The 18,626-nt window shown below is 41.8% G+C and overlaps 1 protein-coding gene across 2 annotated transcripts in view; it reads left to right on the top strand.

Annotated features, from left to right (window-relative positions):
* Window positions 1-18,626, top strand: part of LOC132689408 (S-adenosyl-L-methionine-dependent tRNA 4-demethylwyosine synthase TYW1) — a 212,766-nt gene that overhangs the window by 16,083 nt on the left and 178,057 nt on the right. For both annotated transcript variants that reach the window (XM_078440106.1, XM_078440107.1), the window contains exons 7-8: window positions 1,897-2,019; window positions 17,697-17,814. In XM_078440106.1, coding sequence (XP_078296232.1) covers window positions 1,897-2,019; window positions 17,697-17,814 — 241 coding nt within the window. The remainder of the gene's footprint in view (window positions 1-1,896; window positions 2,020-17,696; window positions 17,815-18,626) is intronic.

Genomic DNA, 18,626 nt, shown 5'->3' with positions numbered 1-18,626 from the left:
TGTTCTGTAGTTTTTGTTGATTTCTTGGAGGCCTCTCACACGAGTCCTTATTCCTCCACTTTGGCGTGGCTGCAGTCCCAACCTTGGTGTGGGTGGAGTCCTGTGTCTTCTGTCTGCTGTGATGCACAGCCTTCCTGTCACTGGTTTCCTGGGTTGGATTTCCTGATTCTGGTATCTCCTTTATCTTCTAATTTCTTAGTTAACTCTTGTTTTTGGAGCACGTTCTCTAATAGTTCTCTGAGAAAGGTTGTTTCAGAAGTAGATTTTCAGAATGTTTATATCTACATGTCTTTATTTTGCCTTCATAGTTGATTGATGCTTCACTGAGTATAGAGTTCTAGCTGGGAGTCATTCCCCCCCCCCCGCCCTGCCCCCAAATTGAACACTTGTTGTCTTCTAGTTAGAGTATTGCTTTTGGGAATTTTGGTTTAATTTGGTTCTGCGTTTTTATTATAAAATTCTCCTTCTTTACCCCTCCCAGAAACTTTAGAATTTTTGAATAAAATCCCTGTATCTATTCTTAGCTCTTGCCTCCCCCCTCCTCCTGCCCCCAAACTCTCTGCCTATGTTTTCTGCTTTCTCCTCTTGCATGGAATGTTTATTTCTAGTTTACATGTACATGAGAGATGGAGCCTTGTGGGGTCCCAGCTTTGACTTTGGTCTTCTGTGTTAGACTCTCCTCCTAGTATTGTTTCCTCGACTTTCCTCTTCCCTGGTCCTGTCCAGCTGTCAGAATAGGTTCTCCGGAGTTCAGCAGATACCCTCCACTCCATCACTCGCTTACCTCCTAGGATTCCCTTTTCAGTTGATGCTTGTCCACTTTTAATTCCTCGTATGTTTGTCGACTCAGTGATACGCTTGAAATTGTGCTACTAAAATATTCTGTTACTCAGTGTTGGTTATTTTCCACAGGAAGGGTGTTCAGTGTCTTTCACACCCTGCAGCTGGGAGTAGAAGTCCCAGTTCACGCTCGCCCACTCCGCTTTGGCGCTCTGCCCCACGGTGGCTGCTCCTTTCTAGGTCCGAGGACATCATGTTGTCAAGCCCCGTGGGTATTTCTCTGCCTTCATTTGCTTGGCCTCTTCGTAGGGTTTGATACCGCGACTCCTTCTTCGAATCACTCTTCTCTTGACTTTCACGATACCATTCTCGTGGTTTTCTTCCTTTTTCCCCTGGGATCTTCTTCCCTTACCTAACCTCTGCGTGTTGGAACGATTCAGGGCTTGGTGTGAGGTTCTTTTCTTTGTTGATACTTTCTTCCTGGATGATCTTACCCAGTTTCATGGCAGTTAAGTACTGTCTGAATGCTAGTTATTCCTAAGTTTATATTTTTGTCCCTGAGGTCTGCTTGAATTTTGTTCTCTTATGTGCACCCTCTTTAAAATCTCTGCTTGGAAGTCTGAGGCATCTCATACTTTACAAATTCAAAATGGAGCTTTTCATTTCCACCCTTCTGGTCTATTTCTCCCCAAATCTTTCTCATCTCAGTAAATAGCACCACCGTCTCAATTACTTAAAAAAGAAACTTAAGAGTCATGCTTAATTCCTTCCTTTTCCTCATTCCTGCCTTTAGTTCTTCACTAAGCCTGGTTGGTTCTGTCTAAAAGAGAGGTCAGGAAACTTTTCTGTGAAGGGCCAGCTAATAAATATTTCCATGTTTGTGGGCCACATGGTTTCTGTTGCAACTGTCAGTCCGGTCACTGTATTAAGAACATAGCTATAGATAACGTGTAAGTGATGGCTGCCTTTAGATTTGGCCTGAGGCTGGCTGCATTTGGCTTGCGGGCCATACTTGCCGAACCCGTAGCCTAAAATATCTCAGATCTGTCCCATGAACTCACAATCTGGGAGGCTCGCTACTTTGAACAATGTATTTCTGAAACATTGATGTTCCAGGAGGAAGAGCCCTTTGAGAGCACCAGTGAGGAAGAGTCTGGTACTGAGGACCAGCAGAGTCTAAATTCTGTCGTTGATGTTGAGGACCTCGGCAAAATTATGAATTGTGTGAAGAAAGAAAAGGTACCGTAACTTTGGGCAAGAGTGCACCTGGATCCCGCCGTTAGCTAACGTCTAACATTTGCCTCCTGTCTTGAGAGTTTTCTACTTCTTTGCCATTTTTACATGAACTTTGTGAAAATCTTCCCTCTAAGCCCTGTGAAAATGAGCTTGTAGTAGGATAGGCAGATTTTAGGGCAGAAATTGAGGGAAGGGTGGATGGTTAGAGGGACTTCAATGTTGTGACTGAGGAGACAGGGTGAACAGCATGAAGATGGACTCGTGCTGAGATTCCAAGTAGAGCTCGCGCTCTCTCTCTCTCTCTCTCTCTCTCTCTTTAATATTTATTTATTTTTGAGAGAGAGAGAGGCAGAGAGACACAGAATCCGAAGCAGGCTCCAGTCTCTGAGCCGTCAGCACAGAGCCTGACGTGGGGCTCGAACTCACGAACCGCGAGATCACGAACTGGGCCGAAGTCGGACACTTAACCGACTGAGCCACCCAGGCGCCCCCCAAGTGGAACTTTCTTCACGTGCTTCCGCCTCACGTAGAGTGAGGGCTGTTGAGCTTATGGACAGCACCTTGGCCTGGAGGTGTTGAGATCAGTGTAGGTGGAGGCCCTAGGAATCTAGGAAACATGAGTCTGGGTTGTCATTGCCGCAGACAAGATGAATGTGAGAATGTGCGGTGTAGTGGGAGTCTACGCAGATTCCAATGATGTGAAATGGGAGTAGTATACACAATAGCATAAGACTGTATAGACTCCATTCATGTGTGAGTTTTGGGAAATGAGAATATCCTACACCGGGAATGTGCCCAGTGCCTAAGTTTTAGAAACAAAAGAAGTAAAACTACGGAAAAATCCAAGAAAATCAATGATAAAATTGACACAAACTCAAATGAAAGAAATCAGTAAGGTAGCAGGATATAATAAGGTAAAAAGCCAATAGCCTTTATCTTTCTAAACAATAACCAGTTAGAAGCCATAGTGGAAGAGAAGACCCCATTTATAACGGCTATATAAAAGATAAAGAAGTACATAAAAATAAGTTTAGAAAGAAATATCCTAAATCTGTGTGATGGAAACTGAAAAAATTCCCGAGCAGAGATATCTCTTGTTTTTAGATGTGGTGACTCACTCACTGTTCTAAAGATGTCACTTCTCTTTAAATTAATACATAAATTTGATGAAATCCCATTAAAAGTTTCAATAACGTTTTTCCCCTAGAGCTAGCCTGGTTGATTCATGTGGAAAAATAAACATGCAAGAATAGTTAGGAACTCCTTGGTATGGTAATGAGAAAGACTGGCCCTACCAGATATTAACACTTACTGCAAGGCATCTGTAATTAAAGCTGTGTTTTGGCTCCTGTTGAGACAGATTGATGCAGCAGAGTAAAATAGCAGGAGTAGATCCAGGAATATATGGGGATTTCATATATAATAAAAGTGGCATCTCTTTTCCCTGGCAGGGGTATGGCACGACAAGCAGATAGCTACCTGTGAACATTTAAACTTGGCTCTGTGCATCTCATAGGTCACCATAGACTCCAATTGGGTTAGAGAACTTGTTGAAAAAAATTTATAAGTAATAGAACCAGATGCATTATTTTATAACTTAGAGAAGAGTTTTCTGTATGATTCAAAATCTAGAAGCAAGAAAAGACTGAATTTACCAATGAGTTTTAAAAAGATTTGCATGGTTATAAGCATATCAAAAGACAAATGATAGAAAGGGAAAGTATGGGGCGCCTGGGTGGCTCAATCGGTTAAGCGGTTAAGCGTCTGACTCTTTGATATTGGCTCAGGTCATGACCTTGCAGTCCTGGGGTCAGCTCTGCATTGGGCTCTGTGCTGAGCATGGAGCCTGCTTGGAATTCTCTCTCTCTCTCTCTCTCTCTCTCTGCCTGCCCCTCTGCTGCTCGCTGTGTGCTCTATTTTTCTCTCTCTCAAACATAAGTAAACTTCAAAAAAATTAAAAAGGAAATATTTGCCTCTTCTATAATAAAGAAGGGGTTAATTTTTTTATTATACAGAGCGCTCTTAAAAATCAAAAGAAAAAAGACCTAAAACCTAATAGAAAAAAATTGGCCAAACACCTGAATAGGCGAGTCTCAGAAAAAGCTCTACAAATAGACTTTAAGCATATGAAAAAATGCTCACATTCACTCAGAATTAAAGACAGGCACATTAAAACTACTCTGACGTGACATTTCTCACCTACCAAAATCACAAAAGTTCAAAAACTGTACAGCATCCATAGCTGGTGAGGCTCTGGGAACACAGGTGCTCACACCTTGCTGAGGGGAGTCCGGAACGGTGTAACCTGTATGGAGGGGCTTTTGATTCACATGCGTTTGCCCATCGTCCAGCAGGCCTGGTTGTGTGAATTTGCCTTGAAGATTCATCTTCACAGATACAGAACAGCAGATGCCCAAGGTTATGCCACAAGTATATACAGCAAACAGCTGCCAGAGACTGGTTGAAAAAAGCAGGATATATCCACACACTACAGACCTTGTGCATCTGTGAGAAATAATAAGGTGGATCCATGTGTATTAATGAGATTTTCATGTGGTGTTGGATTTCATTTGGAGGTTGATCTGAACATAAGATTTTTTCTAAAAGAATAGTTTATTGTCATGGCAGATTTGCAAATTTATAATTTGCTGTGTGTGTATAAACGGTATTTTGGAGCTGTGGTTACAGAAAGAACCTTTCACGTTCTGACCACTAAACACCCGGTTCTGTTCAATTCTGACAGTAGCTACCTGGAGTTAGCATCAGACTCTGCAGATTTAGGGCATAGTCTTGCACAGGACTGCCTCCATTTCAGATGGTGGCTCTAAGTAGGGGCCGCCTGCCCTTCCCATCAACTGGTTATAATTTTGGGGTCCCGTGATTGCCCTCAGTTTCGGTAATTTGCTAGAATGACCCAGAACTCACCGAAAGCACTATGCTTACAGTTTTAATGGATACGAGTTAGAAACAACCAAGTGGAAAAGACAACAGGAGGAGTTCCGAGAGTAGGGAGGTGGGGGAGAGACTCAAGAGTTTCCGCGCCCTCTCCACGTGAAACCCAGGCACATCCTCCCTTCCCACCATATCCACGTGTCCGCTAACTAGGAAGCTGGTTAGTTAGCATCCAGAATGTTTATTGGGGTTTCATTGTGTAGGCATGATTGATTAGATTATTGGCCATCTGATTCTCCAGCTGACTTCCTTCCCTGTTTCTTTCCCTGGAGATCCAGCTGGCCCAGAGTTGGTCTTTCTGGTTGACCAGCCCCATGCTAAAGCTATCTAGGCCTACCCCCTCAGCCACCTCATTTGCATAACAATGACCCTTCTGGCACTTAGAAAATGCCAAGGTTTTTTGAAGCTCTGTGCCAGGAACTGGGGACAAAGAACAGATGTACTCTTTGTTAGGCCACAGACCTAGAAACAAACATGGTGAGCACTCAGTTCTTGTTTTCTCAATATCCTACTTCATTGAAAGGAATCAGGGCTTGGAGAAATGACTGATTCCAGGGCTGAGGAAGGGAGCATAACAGATGGGCCTGGGATGTCTTGTTGGGCAAGTGGATCATCAAAGACTGATGGAGACACATCAAAGGGACATAGGAACCAGCTTGAAGAGTTTCCCACAGGCCAAATTTGGGACAATTTGAACATCAAAAATGAACATAATGATAATATGTATCGTATTATATGCAATGGATTGTATTACATCAAATAAAAAAAATCAATCCTTTTGCTGCTCAACAAAAGGGAGGTACAAGAGAAAGTCTTTATAGAAGGTTTCTAGATAAGAAATACAGAGGGTATGATAGAATTAATCATTTGTTTTCTATCCCCAGGGTGATAATTAATTTAAGCAAGGATTGCATGAAATGCCTTTGGGGGCCATATATGCACGTATTCTCAAAATATCATCCCAGAAACTAACCCACTTAGACATGCCAAAAATAAATACATCCCTGGGGGAAAAATACCTACAGATGATTTGCTAATTACAAAGGATAAAATATACCTTTACAAATGGAGTGTTCAGGTGATTTTCGCCTGTACCGAAAAAGTCAAATTTAGCTTCATCATTTGTATTAAAATGACCTCGTGTCCCTCCTGACATGATGGGTAGTAAGATGTATGCAACATCATCTATGTAATTTTGTGTCAAAAATTTTTAGCCTGAGTCTAATTATGGGGAAACAATCAGACAAATCCAAAAAGTGGGACAGTCCAGACTCTTTAAAAAGAGTCAATGTCATAGACATTAACAGTAACAAAACCTGGGGTGAGGACGGGTCCAAGGTTTAAAAACGCTAATGAAACATAACTAAATGCATTGTGTAATCTTTGATCTTGAATCAAAGAGCAAAGGTCATTGTCTGGACATTTGAGGATACTTGAAATGGATTTTTTATTAGATAATATTGGATTTTCGTTAATTTCCCTTGTTGTAATAACGGTTTGTAGTTGTGCAGTTCTGTCATTTTTTAGGAGATGAATTCTGTAGTGTTTAAGAGTGAAGTGTTATGGTGTCTACCACATGCAAGTAGTTCAGCAACATTTTCTTTCTGCACATACATTCACGTGTATTTTATAGATGTGTATGTGTGCATGGAAGGGTAGACAGGTAATGATCAACAAAAGTGGTGAATCTAGGTGAAGGGACTAGGGGTCTTCATTGTACTTTTTTCGCTTTTCTGAGGATTCGAAATAGGAAGTATGGAAGGAACTACTTTCTCTCCATGCTCCCAAAATAAAACAAAAAAATCTAGTATCAACTGAATTATAAACTATTTATGATATAGCCATATGAGAATATCTCCCATTTTTTGATAGGGTCAGTTTTGAATTATATAAGGTCTTAAGAACTTATTTCTTGCATAAAACATGATGACCCTCTAATTTTACTCAGGGTGGTCCCATGCTATAACAAATAGTAATATAAAGAAAAAAATTTAATGTTTGTTTAATTTTGCCTAGTTAAAAATTTTTTCATTACAAATTAACATACCTAAAAAATAAAAATTTAGAAAACAAAGGGCCAAAATCTATCAATAATTCTATCTCACCAGAAAAATTACTATTAGCATTTGGAATGTTTATTTTAACTTTGTTTCATATGCACCTGAATCTCTATTATAAAAATCTTTGTGATATTTTCAGGTAGTTTTTACAACCTCATTTAAAAATCTCACAGAAAAATCTTTTTGTTTTTTTTCAGAAAAACCTTTTTTTAAAAATCGGCTAATTTAAAAAATGTTTTATTATATTTGAGAGAGAGAGTGTGCGCATGGGCGGAGGGGAGGGGCAGAGAGAGGGAGAGACAGAATCCGAAGCAGGCTGCAGGCTCTGAGCTGTTAGCACAGAGCCCGATGTGGGGCTTGAACTCAACAAGCCATTAGATCATGACCTGAGCCGAAGTTGGATGCTTAAGTGACTGAGCCACCCAGGTACCCCCAGAAAAATCTTTTAAAAGTAGTGTTACAAACAGGGATTAATTTTGGGAAGTTATTATAGAAGCTGCTTTGTTTTGAGTTTTACTGTCCCTTTCAACCTGCACAGGAGGGAGAACTGGCAGATTTCATGACTTTTCTGGTCATTTTTGGTAATAAAGTGTTACAGGTACTTTAAGACACAAAGTTTTTTTCTTCTTTCTCCTTTTATTTTTTTTAAGGTTATTTATTTATTCTGAAAGAGAGAGAGAGAGAGGCAGAGGGAGAGAGAGAGAGAGAGGGAGAGAGGGAATTCCAAGTGGGCTCCCCACTGTTAGCATAGAGCCCAATGTGGGACTTGAACTCATGAACTGTGAGGTCATGACCTGAGCTGAAACCAAGAGTTGGCTGCTTAACCCACTGAGCCACCCAGGTGCCCCTAAGACACAAAGTCTTAATAAATTGGCAGTAGAATGCCCAAGCCTAGGTAATAGGTAGTAAGTAATACTAAAGAAACTAAGTCAATTTAATTCAAAGGTGAAACTCCTCCCCTCTTGTCTGCTTTCTGGCCTATTTGCTAGCTGCTGTTTTGGATCTGCTTAGAGTCTGGGGAACGGATGGGGTGCAGGAGAGAGAGAAGTAGGAAGTTCTTATGTGGTGTAAGGTGACTGTGCTCTCTCCCCTCGTCCAGTTTAAAGATGACTCTTCCTCCAGCCGGCACTCTCATTGCGTCTGTGGAGACACTGTCCATGGTGTCTCCTGCCTGGTTCCTTGCACTGAGCAAGTGTACCCCAAGAAGTGTGCTGCTGGTCGTGGCTCACTCCTTCCTCTGAGCCCTGTGCCTCTGGCTTCCTCTCTTTGAGGTCTGTCTTCTGTTTTCCTCTCTGGTTGCCCAGTTGGTCAGCATCTAAGGTCACCGCCACCTGCACTCTTGTCCCTTCCCACGGGAACACTCCTGAGTTCTTTATTCTGGGGGGACAGGCTGATTCCTACCCAGCAGCAGTGCTCACTTGCTGGGGAAACTAGTCAGTCCTTTGGTGTCTGGATTCACTGGGCAGGCGTCCTACACCAGTCAATGATGCCCTCTGAGTGCGGGGGATACAAGCAGCTTCTTTTGAGGGGCCCCGGTGGAGCCTCGGGGGCTTGAGATATGACAAGGCACCTGCTCTCCAGCCTCTCTCCATTTGAGGTGGGATCTCAAAATACCTTACCAACATTCTCCAAAGAAATTTTCAAAAATCCTCTGTCCTTACCTCTATGTCCTCTATCCTTTTCACATCCTCGATGCGAGGGAGGTGTTTTTAGAGTTTCTGGTTCTTAGCTATTCCCTTTGAAAATACATAACTTGATCTGAACCTCCCTTTGAAGTTTCACTTAATTTCATACCCTCTTTGTATATGTTTAAAAGATTCAAAGAATGCAGTTCCCTGTCCTTGTTCTCCTAAATCTACTTTTCACAGGAAACCAGACTTTCTAGTTTGGCAGTATTTGTCCGGGTGTTTTACTGCTCTTACAAACACACCTGCATTTTGGTCTAACTTTGTTTTTCTGGCTACACAGATGGGATCATTTTGTTCTCCCAAGTCTACAGACTGCTTGTTTTCATCTAACATGACAGCTTTCCAGTGCTGTCATACAGATTCACCTGGTTCATTTTAATGTTTACATAGTGGTCTAGGACTATGTCCCATGATGTATTTGGCTCTTGATGATTAACATTTAGGTGTTTGAACACTCTTGCTCTTAGATTTTTTGCGGCTGGCAGAAATTTATCTCAAGAATAAGTTCATAAAGTTGAAATTTCTGGATCAAAGGGGATTTTATATCTACATCTATACACACACACACACACACACACACACACACAGACACACACACACACATTTTTAAGTAATCTCTACACCCAGTGTGGGGCTTGAACTTACAGCCCCGAGATCAAGAGTCGCATGTTCCACCAACTGAGCCAGCCAGGTGCCTATTTTTTTATTTTTATTTTTTTAAAGTAAGCTCTATGCTCAGTCCAGAGCCCAACATGGGACTTGAACTTACGACCCTGAGATCAAGACCTGAGCTGAGATCAAGAGTTGGACGCTTAACCAGCTGAGCCACCCAGGCACCCCGGGATTTTATAGTATTAATAGATGTTTCCAAATTGCCCTATACAAAATTGAAAACATTTTTATTTCTTCTCATAGGAGAGAGATGAGATAGCCTATTTCTCTGTACCTTTGCCAACCCTCAGGTGTTATTAGTCTTTTAAATCTTGCCAGCCAGAAAGGTGAGAAATAATGACCTGATTTTAATTTGTATTTCTTTCATTTTGAGCGAGGTTGAACATGTTATCCTGTGAACAGTCTCTTTCTTCCTCCCTGGTATTAGATAAACTACAAGGTCTGAGGGCATAGTCCCCAAGATTGCTTTCACTTCTGACACCAATTGCAAATTTTGGGGGAGGGGGCTCCTAAAAACCACCCTCAGGTTTGATAATTTGCTAGAAAGACTCGCAGAACTCCCCCAAAGCTGTTACCCTCATGGCTGTGGTTCTTTGTTGGGAAGGGGTACAGAAAATCAGCCAAAGGAGGAGACGCATAGAATAGATTCAAGAGGCGTTCCTTTGTCCTCCTCAGGATGTGTTGTCCTCAGCATCAACGTGCAGTAATACACATCCAGTGTTGCCAACCTGGGGGGCTTACCTGAGCTTCGGTGTCCAGTTTTTATTGGGACTTGACTGCCCATGTGGTTGAACTCAGTCTCCAGCACCTTCCCCCCACTTGCAGTCAGCTGCAGTCTGAGGGGCCCACCGTGAATAATGGACGCTGCTGTCACTCGGGAAATTCCAAGGGATTCCCCGTTACTTTCCAGGAACTGGGGACAATGGCCAGATTTCCCTTCCGGCAAGGCCAAATTTTTCCCTGCACGCTGTCCTGTATGCATTTGGTTTGGCTACTTTTATAAAGCTCATAACCAAAAAATTCTTGGTTGGGCGTAAAACTCTAAGCCAATATATCCAAAATTATTTCTCAATTTAAAATTGCTGTCCATCTTTCCTGTTGTTGCAGCTTTTGTTCCTTGTTTCTGAATACTTCCACGTGTGGATTGTGTCTGTCATTTTTAGTAGCTTCTGTATTTCAGAAGCCCCTGGCAGAGCAGCTGTTAAGAATGACAAGTGCGTGGAGTGTGGGTTCAGGGCTTGGCCCAGCCAGTGTGTAGCTCAGTGACCTGTGGGCATAGCTTAACCCTCCCTAGTCTTAATCCCCTTGTCTGGGGAACAGGGGCCGTGCCCTCTGCCTTCCTCACAGGTGTGAGTCAGATGCGAACATGCACATGACAGTGTGTCATCACCTCTAAAAGCCCAACAGATGTCAAAGTGAGAAGTTAGTTTGCTTAGATATTTTAAACTGGTTTATACATTTTCCTAGAGCTGGCCATTTAGTCTGTGTCAGGTTTTTCTGCTGGTAAAATTAGCACAGGTCTGAGACCTTTTTACTGTTTTTTTTTTTTTTTTTTTTTTTTTTTTTTTTTTTTTTAATGTTTGTTTATTTTGCGAGAGAACGTGAGTGGGGGAGGTGCAGAAAGAGAGGGGGACAGAGGATCCGAAGCGGGCTCTGCGCTGACAGCAGAGAGTCTGATGTGGGGCTTGAACTCAAGAACTGCGAGATCACAACCTGAGCCAGAGTTGGACACTCAGCTGACTAAGCCACGCAAGGACCCCGAGACCTTTTTACTTTGAAAAATGTGTCAATATTTCTTAGGTTATATTGTCCCCAAATTGATATACTGGATCAAAGCAAACGTATAATTTTATGACTCTTAAGAATCTGAGTAATTTTTTAGTGGCGAAACGGTCTTAAAACAGGATAGATTTCAGTGTACGAGATACCTGATTTAGACAGATTTCTGGGTTTTTACAGAAGGTTAAGAGAAGATATTTAAAGCTTTGTTTGCAGTGAATGAAGAGTTTGCAATAATTGTTTCTCCAACTTTATTGAGGCATGATTGACAAATATGTTAGGGTTGTACACTGATTTTTTCAAGGCGTGTAATGTGATGATATGTGTGTCCATTGTGAAAAGATTACCACAATCAAGTTAAGAAATCCATCACCTCACAGTTACCTCGCGTGTGTGTGCGTGTGTGTGTGTGTGCGTGTGTGTGTGTGTGTATTGAGAACACTTCAGGTTTAATTTCAAGTGTATGGTAAGAGTTTAGAATAATTTGTGGGTTCATTTTCACTTTGCTTTTCATCTCTGTCCATTAGAGGGCGCTGGAGAGAAAGAACAAATGAGAATTTTGAACATCTGTGTAAATTATTTTTTAAATGAAATGATTTTGGACTTTATGAACTTGCAGCAGTTGGTTTATGACATTTTGGATTTCTCATAAACAGTTTCTCATAAAGTCATTAGATTTGGGGCAAAAAGAAATACTTTTCCACCTTCAGTGTGACATGAAAATAAAGCCACCAGTTTTTGTTCTTCTTTATTGTTAGCTTATGGCAGAGTTTCCAAGTATGGCTGTGTTTTCATTCTGTATTGGACAGAATACACTAAACTACTGCCTGGTTGTTGGTTTTTTGTTTTTTTGTTTTTTTTGTTTTTTCCCATGCATTTATTTGGCCTTTTAGGGTCCATTCATACATATTCCTGCGTTGCTTTCTGCCCAGTCGTTGCCAGGCATTGCACTAAATTGCCCGAATTGCTACTCTAGAGGAGGCACTACTACTGGTTAGCAATTGGCTCTAGGGTTGGGCCAGCGTATTCCTATTATATAACCTCTTTTTGAGTAATACTCACTGAGTTTTGTGGAGTCCTGCTGTCTCAGCCTGTGCGTCTTGGGCAAATTATTTTACTCTCTGCTTTTGTTTTCTCGTCTCTAAAGTGGGAGATCATAAAAGTAACCTCTTATGAAGTTGTTATGAAGATTAACTAAGTTCATTCACTGGCACGCTTTATTTCATTGCCTGCCACGTAGTGTGTACTTGGTAACTATGAGCTATTACTGTATAAGCAGATATCTTCAAATAGGATAGGTTTGGTCCGACTGGTGTACCACCATGGTATTCTACCTCCCTCACTCTGTAGCAAGATCCAAGATGATGAGTCTAGGGCTGAAGAGAACTCGAGGGGTGGGAGCGATGTTGAAGAACAAGGGAGCTAACGTGTGAAACGTGGGAAGGTTAGGAGGACAGATACGGATGCAGAGGGCTGGGGTGCTAGGGCGAGTGGCGTGTTTGGGGAACAGTTTGGTGTGTCTGTGGTTTCAGGTAGGGGCGGGGATGTGCGGAGAATGAACTAGAGAAGGAAGGCAGGGGCAGTGTACTGGAGGCCTTTTCATTCTGTCAGGGGGGTGTGAACTTCAACCTGAAGGCATTGGGAAGCAATGTGATTTGATTGAATATAGTGGATGGGTTGGGGTATAGGGCAAGAGGGTAGTTCAGTACAGATTCAGAGTATTAGGAGAAGTCAAAGTACACATTGGATTGTCTCATTCAATCCTCACATCGACGTTGATATCCATACTATTATTACGTCCACTTTACCAATTTACAGGGTAGGAAGTAGGTTTAGAGAAATAAAGCAATTTGTCCGAATTTAGATGGCTGACAGGCTCGTAGGTGGTGGGACCAAGCCTAGACTCCCATCTCTTTGTTTCAGCCCCCAGGGGAGAAACGGTTTTTAGAAGAGAATCTGAAGAGTGGGTAGAGCACAAGGAGTCAGCAAGAGCCTGACAGTCTTAGGTTGTTTTTTGTTTTTCTCGTGATTGTGATTTGTAAATGTAGAGCAGAATGTTCCTTTTTTTTCTCTGCAGTAAATAAATGTTGTTAAATACTCCCCACAGCATGTTCCGGTTAAGCAGACAAACAGTGATATCCGTATCATTAGTTTTGGAAATAAATGGTGAATGCTTGGTAATTACTCACCAGAGAAGCATTTCAGTTTACGAAAGCATCTCAGTGTGTCCAGTTCTTATTATAAAGTCGCATAGTACTGCAGTAGAATAATATGAAGTTGTTCTTCTTTCTTTATTATTTTTAAGGCTTTGGGTATTTGATTCACCCAGAAACACAAGGCGACACATTCCTTCAACCCCAAGACACCCACTGCCTTTAAACCAGCCTGTTTCACCCATGGTCTGTGCAGCCAGGAGCACTTAGGATGAGTTCTGGAATTATTTCTTTAAGTCAGGTTATCCAAAATAGAATCACTGGGTCAGAGGAAAACCATTTGAAAGCTCTTGACACATCTGGTCAAACTGCTTTTCAGAGAGTTCAGAAAGCTTTCTTAAAACCTAGTAAACAGAAAAACTTCGAGTCCTGTTGAAAATTTGTCATTTAAAAACTGAGCTATGACAAGTCAGTGGCATATAGGGGGTTTCTTTCTTAAAGAAATGGAACCTGCAGATGCGGGGTTAAATTGCAGCAGTTTTAGCTTCAATACCTGAAGGAGAGTTTTTAAAAAAATTTTTTTTTTTGTTTTTAGCGTTTATTCATTTTTGAGAGACAGAGCGTGAGCGGGGGAGGAACAGAGAGAGAGAAGGAGACACAGAATCTGAAGCAGGCTCCGGGCTCCGAGCTGGCAGCACAGAGCCTGATGTGGGGCTCGAACTCACTGACCGTGAGGATCATGACCTGAGCCGAAGTCGGACGCTTAACCGACTGAGCCATCCAGGAGCCCCCGAAGGAGAGTTTTTAACATTGAAAGTTGCCAGATCCGAAATCAGTTACCGAAAGAAAGGAGATCTGCTTTTCTAGAGCTAGGAATATCTGTCTGGTAGTTTGGAGGCATTCATTATTCGGCCACCATTTACTGAATGCCCAACCGTTTGCCAGCAAAGCTCCAGGCTTAGAAGGGCTGACTGTATAGGAAGATGACTTCTCGAGAGAGCTTGGGGATTCTGTTTTCTGCATGACTTGATAAGGAAGGGAATCACCTGATGGATCAATGAAATAAACAGATTGAAACAATCAGAAGGACTTTTTCCCAGCAGAAATGTCTGTATGCTTTGGTAATGAAACGCTTGTTTGTGGCAAAACACCTGTTTGGCACTTACCCGGCTAGGTGGAATTTTACCTTAAAGTCTTTAACAGATGACTTTTTCTGCTGTGTCCTGTTTCCCAGGTGATAATTGGGATGGTACTGTGGTTTCTGGGACAATGGTATGAAAATGAATTAGGTAACATTGTACGATATCTTTTTTTTTTTTTTTTGAAGAAAATTGGTACCACTTTTTGCTCCTGTGATTATGTAAGATTAATGTAGTCCTGTTTATGTATAAAGGACTTTTCACTTATTTATAGTCATTTTCCAAAGTGCCTAGGAATGTAGCTTGTCATTGGCTTTCCGTTTTGCATGTTGGGAAGCAGCAGCTTGGAGAGGACGTTCGTTTTCTTTCAGGGCAGACGCGATGGGTTTGGGAGTTGGGGAGGGATGAAATTACAAGATGGAGACAGGGAGACCATTTAGTTTGGCTCTTGCAGTTGTCCTATCCTTAGGAGAAACCAAGGCTGGTGTGCAGAAGCAATGGCATTGTGGATGGAGTGAGCCAGTCTGTGGGAATTAAACCTTTAAAACTTGGTTACTCGTTGTCAAATGGGGCACACAGGAGAGGGAGGAATCAAGGTTGACTAGTTGTGGGATCTTCATTAGTTTCTATTACAGCCATAGAGCAGCTATATATGTTGTATTCTGGGCGAACAGTGAACAGTGTCTGCACCTACAAGATTAGAATTTGGCGCTTTGCACTTCCTTCGGGAATGTTATGAGCCATCGTATTTCTTTTTGGAAATGGAGTTACTGCTGCATATGGAAGATGGGACTAAACTGCCATAGAGACAGAATGGTAAATGTTTGTCCTGAATGCTCAGGATCTCTCATTGTGGCCTCTGAGCTCTTTCCTATATAAATTTTGTATCTTAAATGGTTGAAATGGAGTAGTTACCCTCATATTTTATGATGGATAATTTCTCTAGTGATGGGACATGGAGGATGGTCCATGACCGTTCTTTAAGAGTGTTCATTTCATAGGAGTCAGAATTAGTTTTTGTGTGTGTGTGTGTGTGTGTGTGTGTGTGTGTGTGTGTGTATGTGTGTGTGTGTGTTTATAACCACAAGAGGGTGTCTCTGGAACTCTGAGCACACTGGTCAGAGGCCAGTGTCACGGGTGGGTCCAGTTTTGGATTTATGTGGCCTTTGGGATAAGCATACATGCTTGGTGATGTTTTGTGGTGACAGGCTTTTGAGAGCAATTCTTGCATGATTAGTAGGGAGTTCTAGTAACTTGCTGTGGAATTACCTCAGAGACATTTCAACGCTGTCAAGTTCAAGGTCAGTTCATCTTGCTCTACCACAGACTTCCTTTTTAAGTTGACACCTTTTTAGGTCTGAAATAGACTTAAAAAAAAAGCCAAAGGATACTTTTGTTTTTAAATATTTTAAAAGAACAACTGAAACTTTAAAAATTTTTAAAGAAAATGCCTAGGAATAAACTGATCACTTTTATGATAGATGAGAATAATTTGTTGATGTTTGTAAATTTTTTCAGTTCTGTGTGGAAATGTATAGTTGAAAACTATATTAACAGAAGCAAAATTGTTCATTAGCTTTGCATTTTGATTATATTTAGTAATTAGGAATGCTGACTTTAGGACAGATAGAACTAACTGGATTTATGTTTCTCATCATGATACCTCTGAGTCTCTAAAGTAGTTTTTCACTGACTTCCAATTTCGGAGTAAATCCCTGATGTAACAGAGAAGGTAGAGACGTTAACTCCAAATTTCATTGGTTTACCTGTTTCTTTTTAAAAAATTTTAAATGTTTTACATTTTTTGTTTAGAGAACTTTGAACATTCACAAAAGTAGAATGATCTAGTGAATCCCTGTCACCTGTTGTCCAGCTTCAAACAAGGACCATCCTCCCGTCTATATTAGTTGGATGCAGATTTCAGACATCCGGGGATCTGTGAGGTGTTCTCACTACTGATTCTCTAGGGGCGGGCACTGCAAATGGACAGGCACTGAAGGTAGTCTAGGGCTTGGTGGTGGGGCCGCTGCCAAGGTGAGTTATTTTGAATTTCTGCAGCTCTTACTAAGATCTGGCAAGTGTAGTATAGCACAGACTTTGTGTGTTGCCCTGAAATTATTGATTAGCATTCTACCATCTTACAAAAAGACATTCAGATAACTTTAAAATATATGTACATAGAGTAAGATTTAAAAATAGAGGAAGAAGGCTGAGGCGCCTGGGTGGCTCAGTCGGTTAAGCATCCGACTTCAGCTCAGGTCATGATCTCATGGTTCGTGGGTTCAAGCCCCACGTCAGGGTCTGTGCTGACAGCTCAGAGCCTGGAGCCTGCTTCAGATTCTGTGTCTCCCTCTCTCGCTGCCCCTCCCCTGCTTGCTCTCTGTCTGTCTGTCTCTCTCTCAAAAATAAATACACATTAAAACAATTTTTTTTAAATAGAGGAAGAAATCAGTGTAAAGGGTGAAGATCATCATGTACTCTGAAGCCACTTACAGAGAATTCGAGACAAACATGATTTGAGACTTTACACAGCCATCAGCGTACTGCTGAATTTTCTAGGGCCCAAAGTCAAAAGGAAACACAATCAGCCTTATATTATCCTTCAGATTTCTTTCTGTCACTGAAGACACATTTTCCCCACAGGATCATCTAGAAGGAGTCATTGTTGGGATGGCAGGTGGACGAGTAATTTGGTCTGCAAACAAATGGCTGTCTGAGCAGCTCAGAGCACTATTTTGACTTGTTTTGGGGGTTTTGCAGATACATAACCAGCAGTGTTCTATTTTATTGAACTCCTGTTATGTATCAGGCATTGTACCTGGTGATTTATTTCATTTAATTGTAACGTTCCTGCTCTATAGCTATTACTTTCCTTGTTTTTCAGGTGAGGACATTGAAATTCAGAGAAATAACTTGATGAATTTCGGCAGCTGTCGGTACTCAGATTGCTAAAAATAATTGACATCTAGATAAGTGGATTGTTGATTTACATTTTGCGGGTGTATGTGTTTGAGTATGTAGTTCCTTTTTTTGGAAAGCAAAAAGAAAAGAGAAGAGACTGGCAGGCCTTCTGCTCACTGTCTGACTGGGAATGCGGTCACTTTGGAGGAGACTGGCTTGTGTGGGCCATGGTTCGCGACGCGCCTTCTTACCCATGCCATGTGTCCGTGACTGTTGTGCCGTTGTTCTCCTCGCTCACTGCCAGCTCTGAAGTTTGTTCTTTTAATTTCAATACAGAGAGAGAAGGAGCACCAGGAGGAGAAAAGCACTCTGGTCAGGAACGCCGTGAAGGGTGAAGCCAGTGAAAGAAGGGCTATGATAACCCCTGCTCTCCGAGAAGCCCTTACTAAACAAGGTGAGGACCGTCAGGAGGCGCTGTCACTGGACCGCCCTCCCGAGCGCTCTCATTTCATACCCCAGTGAGGAGCGTGAAATAGGGAGGGAGGGAAGAAGGCCCAGTGGCCCTGTCACCGTGGCGGCCCCCTCTCGTTCCTGTAGAAGGATCCCCTTGTGCGCTGGCTGCAGGCCAGCACATTTCCCCCGTGCTTCGTTTCTGGGATGTTAGCATCAGCGTGGCTCTGGCACAGAGACGGAAAATGCCGTCACCGGCCTCTTCACAGATCGTCGTTTGTTAAGGGAAAATTATTAAATGCAGAAAAGAAGCTTCTATCGATATTAGGCTGGGTCAATTAGAAATGTTTTACGTAGAAGTGTATTTGGGTTTTTGTGGTCCTAACTCATCAAGGAGGCCTTACTTGAGAACAAATAATACTGATTTCCTGTAGAAGAAGAGTGGTCAGTTGGGAGTGAGTGGACTGACTTCCTTCCCTCACTCCATCTTTCTGTGTTTATTGAGACCCTTTTGTGTGATAGTCCTGGCCATGCAGAGAAACTTAAGATGCAGTATCTTCTTCAAGGAGCCACCAGCCTATTAGAGGAGACAGACAAGGATATTCAGATCATACATGTATTTGTATGTATATAATATATATGTATAGTCTGCCTTTTAACAAGGGTATTCAGACAGTTTAAACTGATTTCATGATAGGTTTACGTTTCTCATGTAGCCATTTGTTTTCTGCTTGCCTTGTGTTCTTTGATTTCCTTTTCCCAGTTTCTGCCTCCTTTAGATTAAGTTGTTTTTTTAAATTTTTTTTAATGTTTATT

This window comes from Panthera onca, chromosome E3 (genome assembly GCF_046562875.1).
Source record: "Panthera onca isolate mPanOnc1 chromosome E3, mPanOnc1 haplotype 2, whole genome shotgun sequence".
Taxonomy (NCBI): Eukaryota; Metazoa; Chordata; class Mammalia; order Carnivora; family Felidae; genus Panthera; species Panthera onca.
The sequence above is the reverse complement of the archived record's forward strand: the minus strand, read 5'-3'. Positions and strand labels throughout refer to the sequence as shown.